Source organism: Neoarius graeffei, chromosome 10 (genome assembly GCF_027579695.1).
Source record: "Neoarius graeffei isolate fNeoGra1 chromosome 10, fNeoGra1.pri, whole genome shotgun sequence".
Classification (NCBI taxonomy): domain Eukaryota; kingdom Metazoa; phylum Chordata; class Actinopteri; order Siluriformes; family Ariidae; genus Neoarius; species Neoarius graeffei.
Window position 1 is genome coordinate 3,252,045 of NC_083578.1, and position 13,238 is coordinate 3,265,282.

Here is a 13,238-nt window from a genome sequence, read left to right on the forward strand (position 1 = left end):
CATTATCTTCACAGAAAACAAAGCTTAGAGAAAATCAGCTGATGTGTAAACTGAACTTAATTCATCACAGACATTTATTTGGCCTACAAAGTCATATTTATAGGTTGTTTTACAGCATAATATTTTGGTGATGGATACATTATAGATTAAATAATGTGTTTATGGGATGCACTCTCATTTAAACTTGTTATATGAAGTTTAGAATGAACTTTTTGCTACACTGGACACATTTTGTGGCAAAACGTCACTTTTATTTTGGGTTTTAGAATCGTTCACTGATTTCCGTTTTAATGTCAGTTAAAATATATTGTATATAATGCAATAAATAAAACGTAATAAACAAACTAAATACAGATCTTATTCTTTAGAGTGAAGAAAAGCAGATTTTAATCTTGACTGTTGATGACTAATCAGTGCTGAGTTTCCCAAAAGCATCGTAGCACAAAGATCATCGGTTAATGGTGGAACAAGCAGCACAATGAACACTCTCTCTCTCTCTCTTAGTTAAGATGCTCTCAGCATTAAGAGGCTTTTGGGAAATCCACTCCAGTTCTGTTGGATTTGGACTGGAACTGAACTGAATTTTAGAAGAAGGTGGCTCTCCTGGAACAGGTTTCAGGGCCTTTGCCCGGAGCAGGGATCCATAATTTCAGTCTTGGAATTTCAGTCCAGTACAGTTTGTGATTTGGCTGCTCAAAAATACCTGGGTCAGGTGGAAGTAGGGACGACTGCTCAGAATGAGGCGTGCAACTCAATGTTTAACTGCATAGAGGCACATAACGTTTATACAAAAAAGTTTAGACAAGATGCAATCCAAAAATGAGAATTTACATGTCTTGTCTTTTGTAGTTTGCATCACATGTTCATGTTCTGTCTGTTTTCTCTGTATTAGGCAGTACAGTTGAGGAAACAGTCTCACTAACCCTGCCCAAGATCATGGTGGATGGTTCGGCCACGGCTTCCGTCTCCGTTGTGGGTGAGTTGAAGAACTCTTTCTATTTCATCAGGTTATCCAGTTTTGGTGAATGTCTGACATTAAAAGAAGTTTATTTAATGAGGCAAAGAACTAAAACAGCTAAAAAAAAAAAAGAGTGTCAGCAATGCAGTAGCTCACACGGCTGTACCAATCACAAAAAAACCCAAGGAGTAACTATTGTGCACGCTGATTAGATCTTCCAAACAAAACAATCAGAATCAAAATCCACTGAAACCTCAGGGAGGAGGAGTGATTTTTGTGAGTTGTGGACGGACCACGGACATGTAGTGCGTGAACATCTTGTTAACAGTAAAACACACAGCCATGGATCATTGCGAAGTAATAAATTAGCAACTTGTAAATGAAAATTCAACAAACCCAACTGTAACTTTTATGAAGACTCACAATCATCCAAATAAAACAGTCAAAATAAAAACCCACAGAGAACTCTATTAGGAAAAGCAAATTTCCACAAAGTTCATCACACAGCTTAATTAGTAATTTCTTAAGGATAAATCAACAAATGAAAGAGTAACTTTTGTAAAGAACAATTAGGTCTTCCAAACAAAACAATCAACATCCTCTCAAAACTCAGGGAGGAGGAGTGATTCTCCTGAAAGTTCATTAATCAGCCTAATTGGCAACCTGTTAATGAGAAATCACAAAACCAAGAAGTAACTATTGTGCACACTAATTAGATCTTCCAAACAAAACAATCAGAATCAAAATCCATTAAAAACTCAGGGAGGAGTAGCAAATTTTGTGAATTGTGGATGGATGATGGATGCTGGGTGATGGCAATAGCTCATTGGCCTATGGCTAAATAGCTAAATAGTAATGAAAAGAATGAAAACTGATGTGTTTGTTCAAGCGCTTGATCAACCTGTCCACAATGTCATTCTAAGTCACTTCGAGGATTCAGATAGTCACTCAAAATGCAATACTGTGATCTCATCTCATCTCATTATCTCTAGCCGCTTTATCCTGTTCTACAGGGTCGCAGGCAAGCTGGAGCCTATCCCAGCTGACTACGGGCGAAAGGCGGGGTACACCCTGGACAAGTCGCCAGGTCATCACAGGGCTGACACATAGACACAGACAACCATTCACACTCACATTCACACCTACGCTCAATTTAGAGTCACCAGTTAACCTAACCTGCATGTCTTTGGACTGTGGGGGAAACCGGAGCACCCAGAGGAAACCCACGCGGACACGGGGAGAACATGCAAACTCCGCACAGAAAGGCCCTCGCCGGCCCCGGGGCTCGAACCCAGGACCTTCTTGCTGTGAGGCGACAGCGCTAACCACTACACCACCGTGCCGCCCCGCAATACTGTGATTTCTTGTAAATTTGTACACCATGGGAAACAGTTCCAGCTTGAACATGGAACCGTTATTCAAAAAGGGAAGGGGAGACAAACCAAAGAACCCTTAACCTCTTTTCCTAAAAATGCACAGTGTGCACAATTATCACGCCATGTTCGTTGAGTAAAACACAGAGCTAGCTTATGCTCATTTTATAACACCCACTTTTCACAATCCAATTAAAACAAAAGAAAAAATTATCATGCTTTTTATAATGCTTTCTCTGCAGGAGATCTGATGGGCCGAGCTCTACAGAACTTGGCGAGTCTCCTGGCGATGCCATACGGCTGTGGAGAGCAGAACATGCTGCGCTTTGCCCCCAACATCTATATCCTGGACTACCTGGAGAGCACCAACCAGCTCACACCTGAGACCAGGAGCGAAGCGGAGAACTACCTCATTACCGGTGAGGACACTTTACAAGACAGAACATCTCTGTAGATATGAGGATGGATTTCTTGAAGATACAAACTGAAAGATAAGGCAGTATATAAATGTCCAGATGAGTGCAAAATCCTCAGCTGTTTAACAGTGAAGAAATGGTAATGACTTGTTGTGGGGGGCGGGGGGCAGTGACAGGTCTGGGTAACAGATTTTAATCTCATCTCATCTCATCTCATCTCATCTCATCTCATCTCATCTCATCTCATCTCATTATCTGTAGCCACTTTATCCTGTTCTACAGGGTCGCAGGCAAGCTGGAGCCTATCCCAGCTGACTACGGGCGAAAGGCGGGGTTCACCCTGGACAAGTCGCCAGGTCATCACAGGGCTGACACATAGACACAGACAACCATTCACACTCACATTCACACCTACGCTCAATTTAGAGTCACCAGTTAACCTAACCTGCATGTCTTTGGACTGTGGGGGAAACCGGAGCACCCGGAGGAAACCCACGCGGACACGGGGAGAACATGCAAACTCCGCACAGAAAGGCCCTCGCCGGCCACGGGGCTCGAACCTGGACCTTCTTGCTGTGAGGCGATAGTGCTAACCACTACACCACCGTGCCGCCCACATATTTTAATGTTTAAGTGTTTTCAATTATTTAGTATGTAATCATCGTAGTTGGCTGTCCATCGCTAGCGATGATGACTGCTTCATTAGGATGCACAGAACCGCAGATGGGCCACAAGGCTTGCACCAGAGCGACAGAGTCGTCTGCAGCGGTGACATGAATAGTCTGGTTCAGCTGCTATGGAATGTCTGGCTTCGTGAGCTCTCGTATTCTCCCTCTGATGCTTGTCTTCAATTGTGGCCACTGAGCTTTTAACTACACTTCACCATGTTGCTCTAGCTGAGGCGTCCCTTTCGCACGTCTGATCAATAACTCCGGCATTCTTCATGTTCCTCTTCAAGACGTCTTTGTACCTCAGTTTCTGTCCTCTTGGTCTCCTCTTTCCTCGGCTCAGTTCTCCGTAGAAAACGGCTTTGGGTAGTTGTGTGTCAGGCATGCGCCAGATGTGTCCAGCCCAAAGAAGTTGTGAGGCTGTGATAAGGGCTTCGACGCTTACTGTACTGGCTCGCCTGAGGACTTCTACATTGGAGACCTTGTCCTGCCATCTTACTTTGAGGATTTGACGCAGGTGTCAGAGTTGTAGCCTGGTCAGTTTCTTGAAATATTTAGTATGTACAGTATGACAAGTTGATAACCAGTGCTCCTCCCTCCCCCCACCACATGTTTCTTCCCAGAGATTTAGTAGAGACTTAACTAGTACTGTTCTATTTGGATAAAATTAGGTTTAAAAACAGCACAACACTGTGTGTGTGTGTGTGTGTGTGTGTGTGTCTTGCACAGGATATCAGAGAGAGCTGACCTACAAACACAATGATGGATCTTACAGTGCTTTTGGGATGAGCGATAAATCCGGAAACACATGGTGAGTCTCAGAGAAAAGAGACGAACAGCATTTTCTTTCATTATAATTTCATTTTGTTTCATTTATTTTGTATGGAATTATTTTTAATCATGGATAATTTAATTTAGTTAGCCAACACAAAAAATTAGAAGAAGTTATTCATTGTTTACTTTGAAAACAAGAGAGAACTTTATTCACATTTGTGTGTTTTGTAAAAATTTTATGGCTATAAATAAAGTTTGTACATTTTTATTTGGCACAACAAACAAACAAACAAACAAACAAACAAACAAACAAACAAACAAACAAACAAACAAACATCCGTGCTATGTTTCCTATCTTTCAAATCAAGTTTGTGATTCTGATTTCAGACAATGGAAGTGATCCAGATCTGCTGTGTTTGTGTTCTCAGGCTGACGGCGTTCGTGATGAAGTCTTTCGGACGCGCGAGCCGATACATCTATATAGATCAAGTGTATGTGGAACAGGCGAAGACCTGGCTCGGTCAACAGCAGCAGGATAACGGATGTTTTGCCTCAGTGGGACAACTCTTTCACACCGACATGAAGGTCAGGAGAGCAGCCTGAGTCCAATATCATGTACTGTTAGAGAAAATAATCAAAGATGGAGTGGTGTGATGAAGCGCAGTTACTGTTACCATCCCAGAAACATTAACTTATTAGAATGGCTGCATTAATATAAGCCTGTGATTTGCAGTTTGACTACTGTTAGAGCTACTGCTATAGAAAATTAATCAACACCTTCTGACCAATCAGAATCCATCATCATCATCATCATCATCATCATCATCTCTCTCTCTCTCTCTCTCTCTCTCTCTCTCTCTCTCTCTCTCTCTCTCTCTTTCTCAGGGAGGAGTGAATGATGAGGTGACCCTCACAGCGTACATCACGGCTGCAATGCTGGAACTCAATTATACAATTACAGTGAGTGCCTTCAACAAAAGGGTGAATTGTAGCAATCAAAGGGTGGCATAATGGTGTAGTAGTTAGCACTGTTGACTGTAGGTGCTAAAGAAGGCAACTGGATTTGCTTGAAATTCTTGAAGATGTTCCACCTCTCATCCGAAAGGCTTCTTAAGTTCTGTCTGACTAGTAGGGAGTTCCAGGTATTTATGCTCTAATGGACCAAAAGCAACCCTAAGGAGAGTCGTTGAGGTCACATGAGTTGTTGACCCTCTCAGTCATCCTGTAGATGTTAGGGTCACTGGAGCCCGGGTGTGAATGGTGTTAGAAGCCTAGAGGGTTGTTAGGGTGGTCATTAGCTCCCTCTGCCATCATGTGAGTAATTGGAGTCCACTGAGTCTTGGTGTAGATGTGTATTCAGTTTTCTGGGAAGTGTGCCAAGGACTGCATTGTAGGTGGCTGATAAGTGGTGTTTCAGACCACCTCCTCTGTTCAGTGATGGTCATTCCAGGTTGACGAAGATGGCTTCTTTTACTCTTCTTCATGAACGTCTTCAAGAATTTCAAGCAAGTCCAGTTGCCTTCTTTAGCACCTATGGTTTATGATGACCCGGATGACTGAGAACCTTCACAGACATGTTAGCATTGTTGCTTCATAGCAAGAAGGTTCTGGGTTTGAGCCCAGTGGCTGACGGGGGCCTTTCTGTGTGGAGTTTGCATGTTCTCCTCATGTCTGCGTAGATTTCCTCCAGGTGCTCCGGTTTCCCCCACAGTCCAAAGACATGCAGGTTAGGTTAACTGGTGACTCTAAATTGAGCGTAGGTGTGAATGTGAGTGTGAATGGTTGCTTGTCTCTATGTGTCAGCCCTGTGATGACCTGGTGACTTGTCCAGGGTGTACCCAGCCTCTTGCCCATAGTCAGCTGGGATAGGCTCCAGCTTGCCCGCAACCCTGCACAGGATAAGCAGTTACGGATAATGGATGGATGTAGCAATCAACAGATTTGAGATTACACGAGTTAGGAAACATCCTAGCACTTAAACATTCTGATTCAGAACAACAGTGAGATAAAATCAGATACATACAAAACATTAGATACATTTGTTAATCTATATTTTGCAGGATCCTGTGGTGAAAAATGGTATTAAATGCTTGAGGAATGAATACACCAAGGTGGCCTCCACCTACGCCAAGGCTCTCCTCTTCTACACCTTCACTCTAGCTGAAGATCAGAGCATGAGGAACACACTCATCTCAGAGTTGGATGCAGTGGCTATAGTCTCAGGTTTGATACTTATCTATCTAACATTCTGGCTCAAGACTTCAAAATTTACATCGCAGGTCTAGGAAGAACTTTTGTTGACCACAGAGCTGTAAAAAAAAATCATTAACAGTAACTGAAACAATTCACAAAGAAACCTTTTCAGAGAACATATTAGTGAGCTCTAAGTCCCAATTTAAAACCATGAAGTCTCCATTTTGGACAATTTATTTTTTCCATCATGGATTCTGGCATTTGTTGGAGAATAAATATTTTCGTTGCTGTTGGTGTTGATTTGGTGTGTGTTTGGAATGTTTTACAGTGGATGAGATTGGTATTTTTTGACCAGTGTTGGTGTTTGTTAAATGTTTTTGTCTTCTTTTTGGAGATTGTTGGTGTTTGTTGAGGGTTAAGTGTTGTCAGTGTTGATGATATTGGTTAGGTATTTGTTGGCGATTATTTTGCAGTAAAGAACATAACTGTACATCGGTCATTTTGTTGTTTGTTGATTGTTGATGGGTTGTTGGTGTTAAAAGATTAGACAATTTGGGTAGTATTTGGAGTTTTGTTGGTGTTTGTTGGTAACTGATGTTTTTGTTGGGCTGCATTTATTACAGATTGTCAGTGTTTGTTGGAGAATTGTGTTTTTCAGTGGTAATGGTGTCAGTTGGTGTTTGTTCATGAATATTTTATGGCTGTGCGCTGGTGATTGATGATGAATGTTATTGTTTGTTGGAGTGTTTGTAATGAACATTGACATTTGCTGGTGTTGTTTTGGTGTTCAGTGGTGAATTGTATACCCCTTTGAACATAATGTGTACAATTGTACACATGAAGTTCCATAGCATTTTTCCTTGTGTCCGAAGGGGATACAGGAAAGAACATGACTGCATGTCAGTTTTGTGTTTGCTACGGTATGTAATTTGTTAATGTTAAGTTGGTGTTTGTTGTAGTTTGCTGTAAAATGATGTGGTGTTTGGAGTTTCAGTATTTGTTGGAGGTATTGACTGTTATTTTGTGTTTCAGTGTTCATGTTTCTTTCTTCATGGTGAATGAGTGTGTTGGTTGAAATGTATAAAATATGTTGAAAAAGGCTGTTTTAGACAGAGAATGTTGGTGTCTAATGGACATTATTTGGGGAAGGGTGTAATGTATTGATGAAATTGTGTGCATTATAGGGTTAATATCAGTGTTTGAACAATATTTTTAGTGTTGGCTCATGTTTACATTTTACAGTGTAAATGTGCTACAGTGGAAAAAAATGGTTGGCCAGTGTTGGTATTTCTTAGAGCTTGATGGAGATGGTTAGTGTTTGTTGAGGTTTGGGTTTTTTCAGTGTTGATGATGCTGGTTGGTATTTTTTGGTAACTCTTTTCCAGCTGTGTGTTGCTGATTTTCTATGGTTTGGGAAATTTACTGTTGGTGAAAAATGTCAGCCAACGTTAGCGTTTAATTCACACATTTAGTGTAAAATTGAGATTTGTGGTCTTTTATAAGGTCTGCTCGTGTTTGTAGCACAATTCCTGTTTGTCAATGTGCAATAGTGATCTTGGTTAGGGAGATTTGTGAATTCTGGTGTTGAGTTTTTAATAGAAATGGTATGACATTGCAAGTGCTTGAATGCAGTATTTCTCTAATATCTCCCTCAGAGAACAGGAGATACTGGAGCTCAGTGAACAGTGGGTTCAGGATGGCATCTCTGGAGGTGGAGACGACCTCGTATGTACTCCTGGCTCTGATGTCTGGACCCCAGCTCTCCGGGTTTAGTCGGAGTTACAGCATCAGCATTGTCTACTGGCTTTCTCAGCAGCAAAATGCCTTTGGAGGCTTCTCTTCTACACAGGTACAAACATTCCACACCATCCACCCGAAACAAGCTGAGCAACTAAACGGCTTGCTCAGTTACAAGATTGTTGCTATGGTTACATCTCACTCTAAGAACTTTTAATGATATTAGATTTCCCTGGTAATCTGTAGATTTACTTTCTGTGTAAATCTAGTTGTAGAACTGTGAAAGCAAAGCATAAATGTAGTCATAAACTAACGTTTCATTTACAATTGTTGTCATGGTTACATTTCAGTATGGTAACACAGTACTGTGATTAGACTGTATATTTGACTGGACATGTTAGTGATTAGACTTACAGTTCACAATTCTAGATTTTGTGGAAACAGTAGTACATGGAGAATGTTTAGACAAAAATGTTGGACTGGGAAGAGCAACAACAGAGTAATTAAAATCAGGATTATAGTGTACATAACAGTTCCATCTTTCTAAAAATCATAAATGAATGGTTGATAAATGTGGGCACTGTACATGAAAGGGTTAAATTTGTTCTCTTTATATTCTTTCCCATCATCCAGGACACTGTCGTGGCTCTCCAGGCTCTGGCGAAATACAGTCAAATCACCTACAGTCCAGCAGGATTTGTTTCTGTTACTATAAAATCACCATCAGGGCTGATTACCTCATTTACCGTCACTCAGACTAACCGGTTGCTGTATCAGCAGAGTCAGCTGAAGGAGGTTCCTGGAGATTACAGAATCCAAGCAGAAGGGAAAGGCTGTGTGTACGTGCAGGTCTGTATATCACCATTTCACACTTTACTTCCTCACCTCAGTTCCACAGGTGTAAATATGACAGAAAGGAGGATGAATTGGGCTAATAGTGTATTTTTTTCCTCTAGTTCACTGTGAGCTACAATATCCCTCCTCCTCCTGATCGCTCATCATTCAGCATCTCAGCCTCAGCATCTGGAAACTGCAGGGTCCCAAATCCAGTTCTGACTGTAGCCATTACTGTCATGTGAGCTCTACTGCAACTCCATAACCTACAAAGTTACAGCAAACAAAACTGAAGAATAAGCTTAATTAATATACACAATGCAGTATTAGTCGAATCCATAAATTCACATTCAATTACATTTGCAAGAGATAATTGAATTACCTTTCCTGATGCATCCATTAAAAATGGTCTAGTTGTTAATGATTTGAAACAGATTTGAATAACACAGCTATTACTTTGTTACCTTTAGTCAATGGTGTGATACAGATTTGGTGAAAAAAGAAAAACGTCCTCACATATAATGATATCTGATGGCCGTAGGTATGAGTGCTGCCACTAGTCACAGCCATGCCGGTATTCAGTATAACCACAATTGCGAGTGTGATGGTTCTTTTACACAACAGTTCTCTAAACATTAAGCAAGTGACATTTTAGACACAATATGACCAAATGTTTCTTTAGCTCTGCCAAGGAGGATATGATTTTGGTGCAGTTTCTTTACCTGTAGGCAGGATTACGCAAAACCTTTTGACCTGATTTTCACAAAACTTGGTGGAAGGCTATAAGATGGGCAAAGGAAGAACTCATTACATTTTGGAGCGGATCTGAGTCATGGGGTGGATCTATGAATTTAGTTTCACTTTCGCTAACTTGCAAGATACGGCATTTGACTTTGGCGGAAGTCTGAACTCAAAAATGCCATCTTGCATTCCAGTAGTAAAACTTGATAATGACAAAACATAGCCAGTGTAGAAACATGATGACTCCATATCACACAAGTACCAGTAATCTTCTGGGATACACATGTAGGCAGATAGTTATAACAGTCTTGGAAATATATCCAGACATATAAACTGATTATGGTTACAGGTTTGCATATCATAGAAGAATTGAATATTGCCCTTGGCAGAGGTCTGTGCTCTCTGAGTAGACTTTTCTTTTTGCTCCACTCACAGAAATAATACTCACGTCAGCTAGCTGGCTAGCTCAAATTGATTTGACAGATACATTCCCATTAAAGGTACTTGTGGTAAAAGTGACTTCCCTTCTTCCTCTCATGAGCTTTCATATTTTAAGTTTCAAACCGTAATCGTTTCAAACTAGGAAGTGGAATTTTATGTGGCGAACACAGAAGATCAGAGTGATACACACAGAGAAGTATCCTAGTGTGGTTATCGGAAATATAAGCACTCTTGGAACACTGCTCATCCAGATTAGTGGATCAGAACTAACTGTTGTATAATCATAAATAAACAGAAACATATGAATGTTACTACAAATCGTGAAAAATGAAATTGAGTGGTCATCACTGTTGCCTCACAGCAAGAAGGTTCCAGGTTCGAACCTCATAGCCGACGGAGGCCTTTCTGTGTGGAATTTGCATGTTCTTCTCCCATGTCTGTGTGGGTTTCCTCCGGGCGCTCCGGTTTCCTCCTACAGGTCAAAGACATGCAGATTTGGTGAAATACCCAGCCACTGGGGTTAGACAAACCAGTGCATACATAGTGCTGGTCCCAAGCCCGGATAAACTGGGGAGGGTTGTGTCAGGAAGGACATCTGGTGTAAAACCTATGCCAAATTGAATATGCGGATCATAAATTGGGAAGGATGATCCATTGTGGTGATCCTTAATGGGAGCAGCCGAAAGAAGTAGTAGAAGAAGATCAGGATTTCTCACCAACCTAAACACCGGATCTGTCTCACTGTCTAATAATACATTCTTCAACGAGATGGTCAGTGACAGCGTAGCTCACTCTGGCCCCGTCTAATCCAGAAGGAACAATCTAAAGTGGGCCACCTTGTGCAATAAATGTTGCAAGCTACAGTATACACACTCTATACAAGCTATATATAGAAGCGATATCCACCCTAGGAATACCGACCTATTTACTAGAAAGAATCCAAAATAGTGAGGAATTGACCGAGAATAAGTGATTTTTGTTGAACTGCTCATTAAGGCTTAATTAGTCCATAACTTCATTAATAATTGTAATGAAGCAAATCTGGGTAAAAGTTATATGCACCAGAAAGAATCATAATCGGTGAAGAATCGAGAGAGAAGTGATTTTTATGAAATATGGACAACACCGGACGGACGACAGACAACACATGATGGCATAAACTCCTCACCTGTCGGCTGGATGAGCGAATAATTAACATAATCTGAATAACGTTAAATACCACTAATGTGTTACTTTTTTAATCATTAAATGGACTTTTATTTATTTTCAGAAAAAGGTAATTGATTGTGTATAATATCTTTTCATCATGTATGAAGGTATCTCAGAATGTGAGTAATTAATAATCTTTTAATTTCAGGTATAACGGTAAACGACCGAGTACCAACATGGTGGTCATCGAAGTCAAGCCTCTTTCTGGATTCAGTGCAGACGAGACATCTGTGACGCTTAAGGAAGGCGATTCCAATGTAATGTAGACCTTTAATAAGGAGTGAAAAGCATGCTTACAGATCTAGATATTTGTAATGCACTAATTCAGTATACGGTAAAAGTTGTTGAGTCGTGGTGACAGAACAATAATCCTCAAATGGAAGACTTTTCAGTAACTTTTCATTCATATTTCATAACATCACTGACCAGCAGTTATTGACCACTTACCATATCGCTGGGTCAGTTTTTTATTCTCATAATCGGTTTTGCTTTTCCAGTCGTCTGACGGAGTTGTGAAACGTGTGGAGAAAACTGATGGCACAGTCATCATCTATCTAGATGGAGTAAGAAAACACAAATACACATCCACACACACACACCAATATATAATATATTGTAATTTTTAAAATAAATGTTACAGAAGCACTGCTATAAAATTGAAAAAGATGGCGTGGGTCATTCATTTGTACGCAGCAAACAGAGCAGCAGGATTCATTTGGTTTAATATCGCTGTCTGTTTCAGCTGACGAAGGGAAAGGAAAAAGTGTACTCCCTGACGCTCGTGCAGGATGATGAAGTGCAGAACCTGAAACCAGCTGTTGTGAAAATTTACGACTACTATGAGCCCGGTGTGCATTGATCTGTTCATCCTACACTGTATCTGTGGTTTGTTTTGTGTGAGAATCCACGAACTAGAGTATGATTTCTGTTTTTCTTCTCCTTCCGTAGGTGACATGGCTGTAACTGAATACCCCTCGCCGTGTCCAGTTCAGTGAGATGATCTGAGAAAGAGTACAGCAAGAGAGTTTCCTCCCTTTGGCTAGTTTTCTGTCTGTTTCACATTTATCGGCAAACTTTCACAAACTTAAGTAACTAATGAAGAATATTAGCATGCTTGGTTTGGTTCTATTTTTTCTGATTTCTTGCCCTTATGTTCAACTTCAATAATCAAAATCACTTTTGGTGTTTTTGGTGCCTATGACTTTCTAGTATATATCATGGACTGAAAAATTATTTGTAGACGTAATGTCACTTCATAAGGCAATTTTATGACCGGTTACAAATTTTAATCTATAAAAATTATAGATTAAATTTTTTTAATCGATTTTATTCATTTTCTTTTTGGTCTTGCAAGGTTTGAAAGCACTTTGATTGACTTCTTTGGGTTTGTGAATTTCTCCACAGGAACCTCTTCTTATTTCTCTCTCTTTGAAAACTGATGGACAAGTGAAATGCCAATGCATATAAAAAATATATTAATAAATTCTCCAATAATCTTTCTTTGAACCTGGGTCTTGTTTTGTCGTGTCTCTCTCTCTCTCTCTCTCTCTCCCCATATTATTGTGTTTATGAACTGTCTTGAAGTCTTGTTCTGTTCTTCTATGTTATTTACTGATTAAATTACAACCCTAATTCAAAAAAGTTGGGACGCTGTTTAAAACATAATGTGATCATTTGCAAATCATGTAAACCTGATATTTCATTGAAAATAGTACAAAGACAACATATCAAATGTTAAAACTGAGAAATTTTATTGTTTTTTGGAAAAATATATGCTCATTTTGATTTTGATGTCAGCAACACGTTTCAGAAAAGTTGGGACAGGGGCAACGAAAGACTGAAAAAGTTGTGTAATATTTAAAAAAACAAACAAACACAAAACTAATTAGGTTAA

General features: G+C 40.1%; 1 protein-coding gene across 1 annotated transcript in view; it reads left to right on the forward strand.

Moving 5' to 3' along the window:
- The window catches only part of LOC132892753 (alpha-2-macroglobulin-like protein 1), a 38,991-nt gene extending 26,151 nt beyond the window's left edge, over positions 1-12,840 (forward strand). The window contains exons 23-35 of the mRNA XM_060931115.1: positions 893-976; positions 2,574-2,750; positions 4,145-4,226; positions 4,618-4,774; positions 5,075-5,149; positions 6,250-6,412; positions 8,038-8,231; positions 8,753-8,968; positions 9,076-9,194; positions 11,493-11,601; positions 11,842-11,907; positions 12,087-12,192; positions 12,293-12,840. Of these exons, the coding sequence (XP_060787098.1) occupies positions 893-976; positions 2,574-2,750; positions 4,145-4,226; positions 4,618-4,774; positions 5,075-5,149; positions 6,250-6,412; positions 8,038-8,231; positions 8,753-8,968; positions 9,076-9,194; positions 11,493-11,601; positions 11,842-11,907; positions 12,087-12,192; positions 12,293-12,339 (1,595 nt within the window). The 3' untranslated portion in view covers positions 12,340-12,840. The remainder of the gene's footprint in view (positions 1-892; positions 977-2,573; positions 2,751-4,144; positions 4,227-4,617; positions 4,775-5,074; positions 5,150-6,249; positions 6,413-8,037; positions 8,232-8,752; positions 8,969-9,075; positions 9,195-11,492; positions 11,602-11,841; positions 11,908-12,086; positions 12,193-12,292) is intronic.
- The last annotated feature ends 398 nt before the right edge of the window (positions 12,841-13,238 follow it).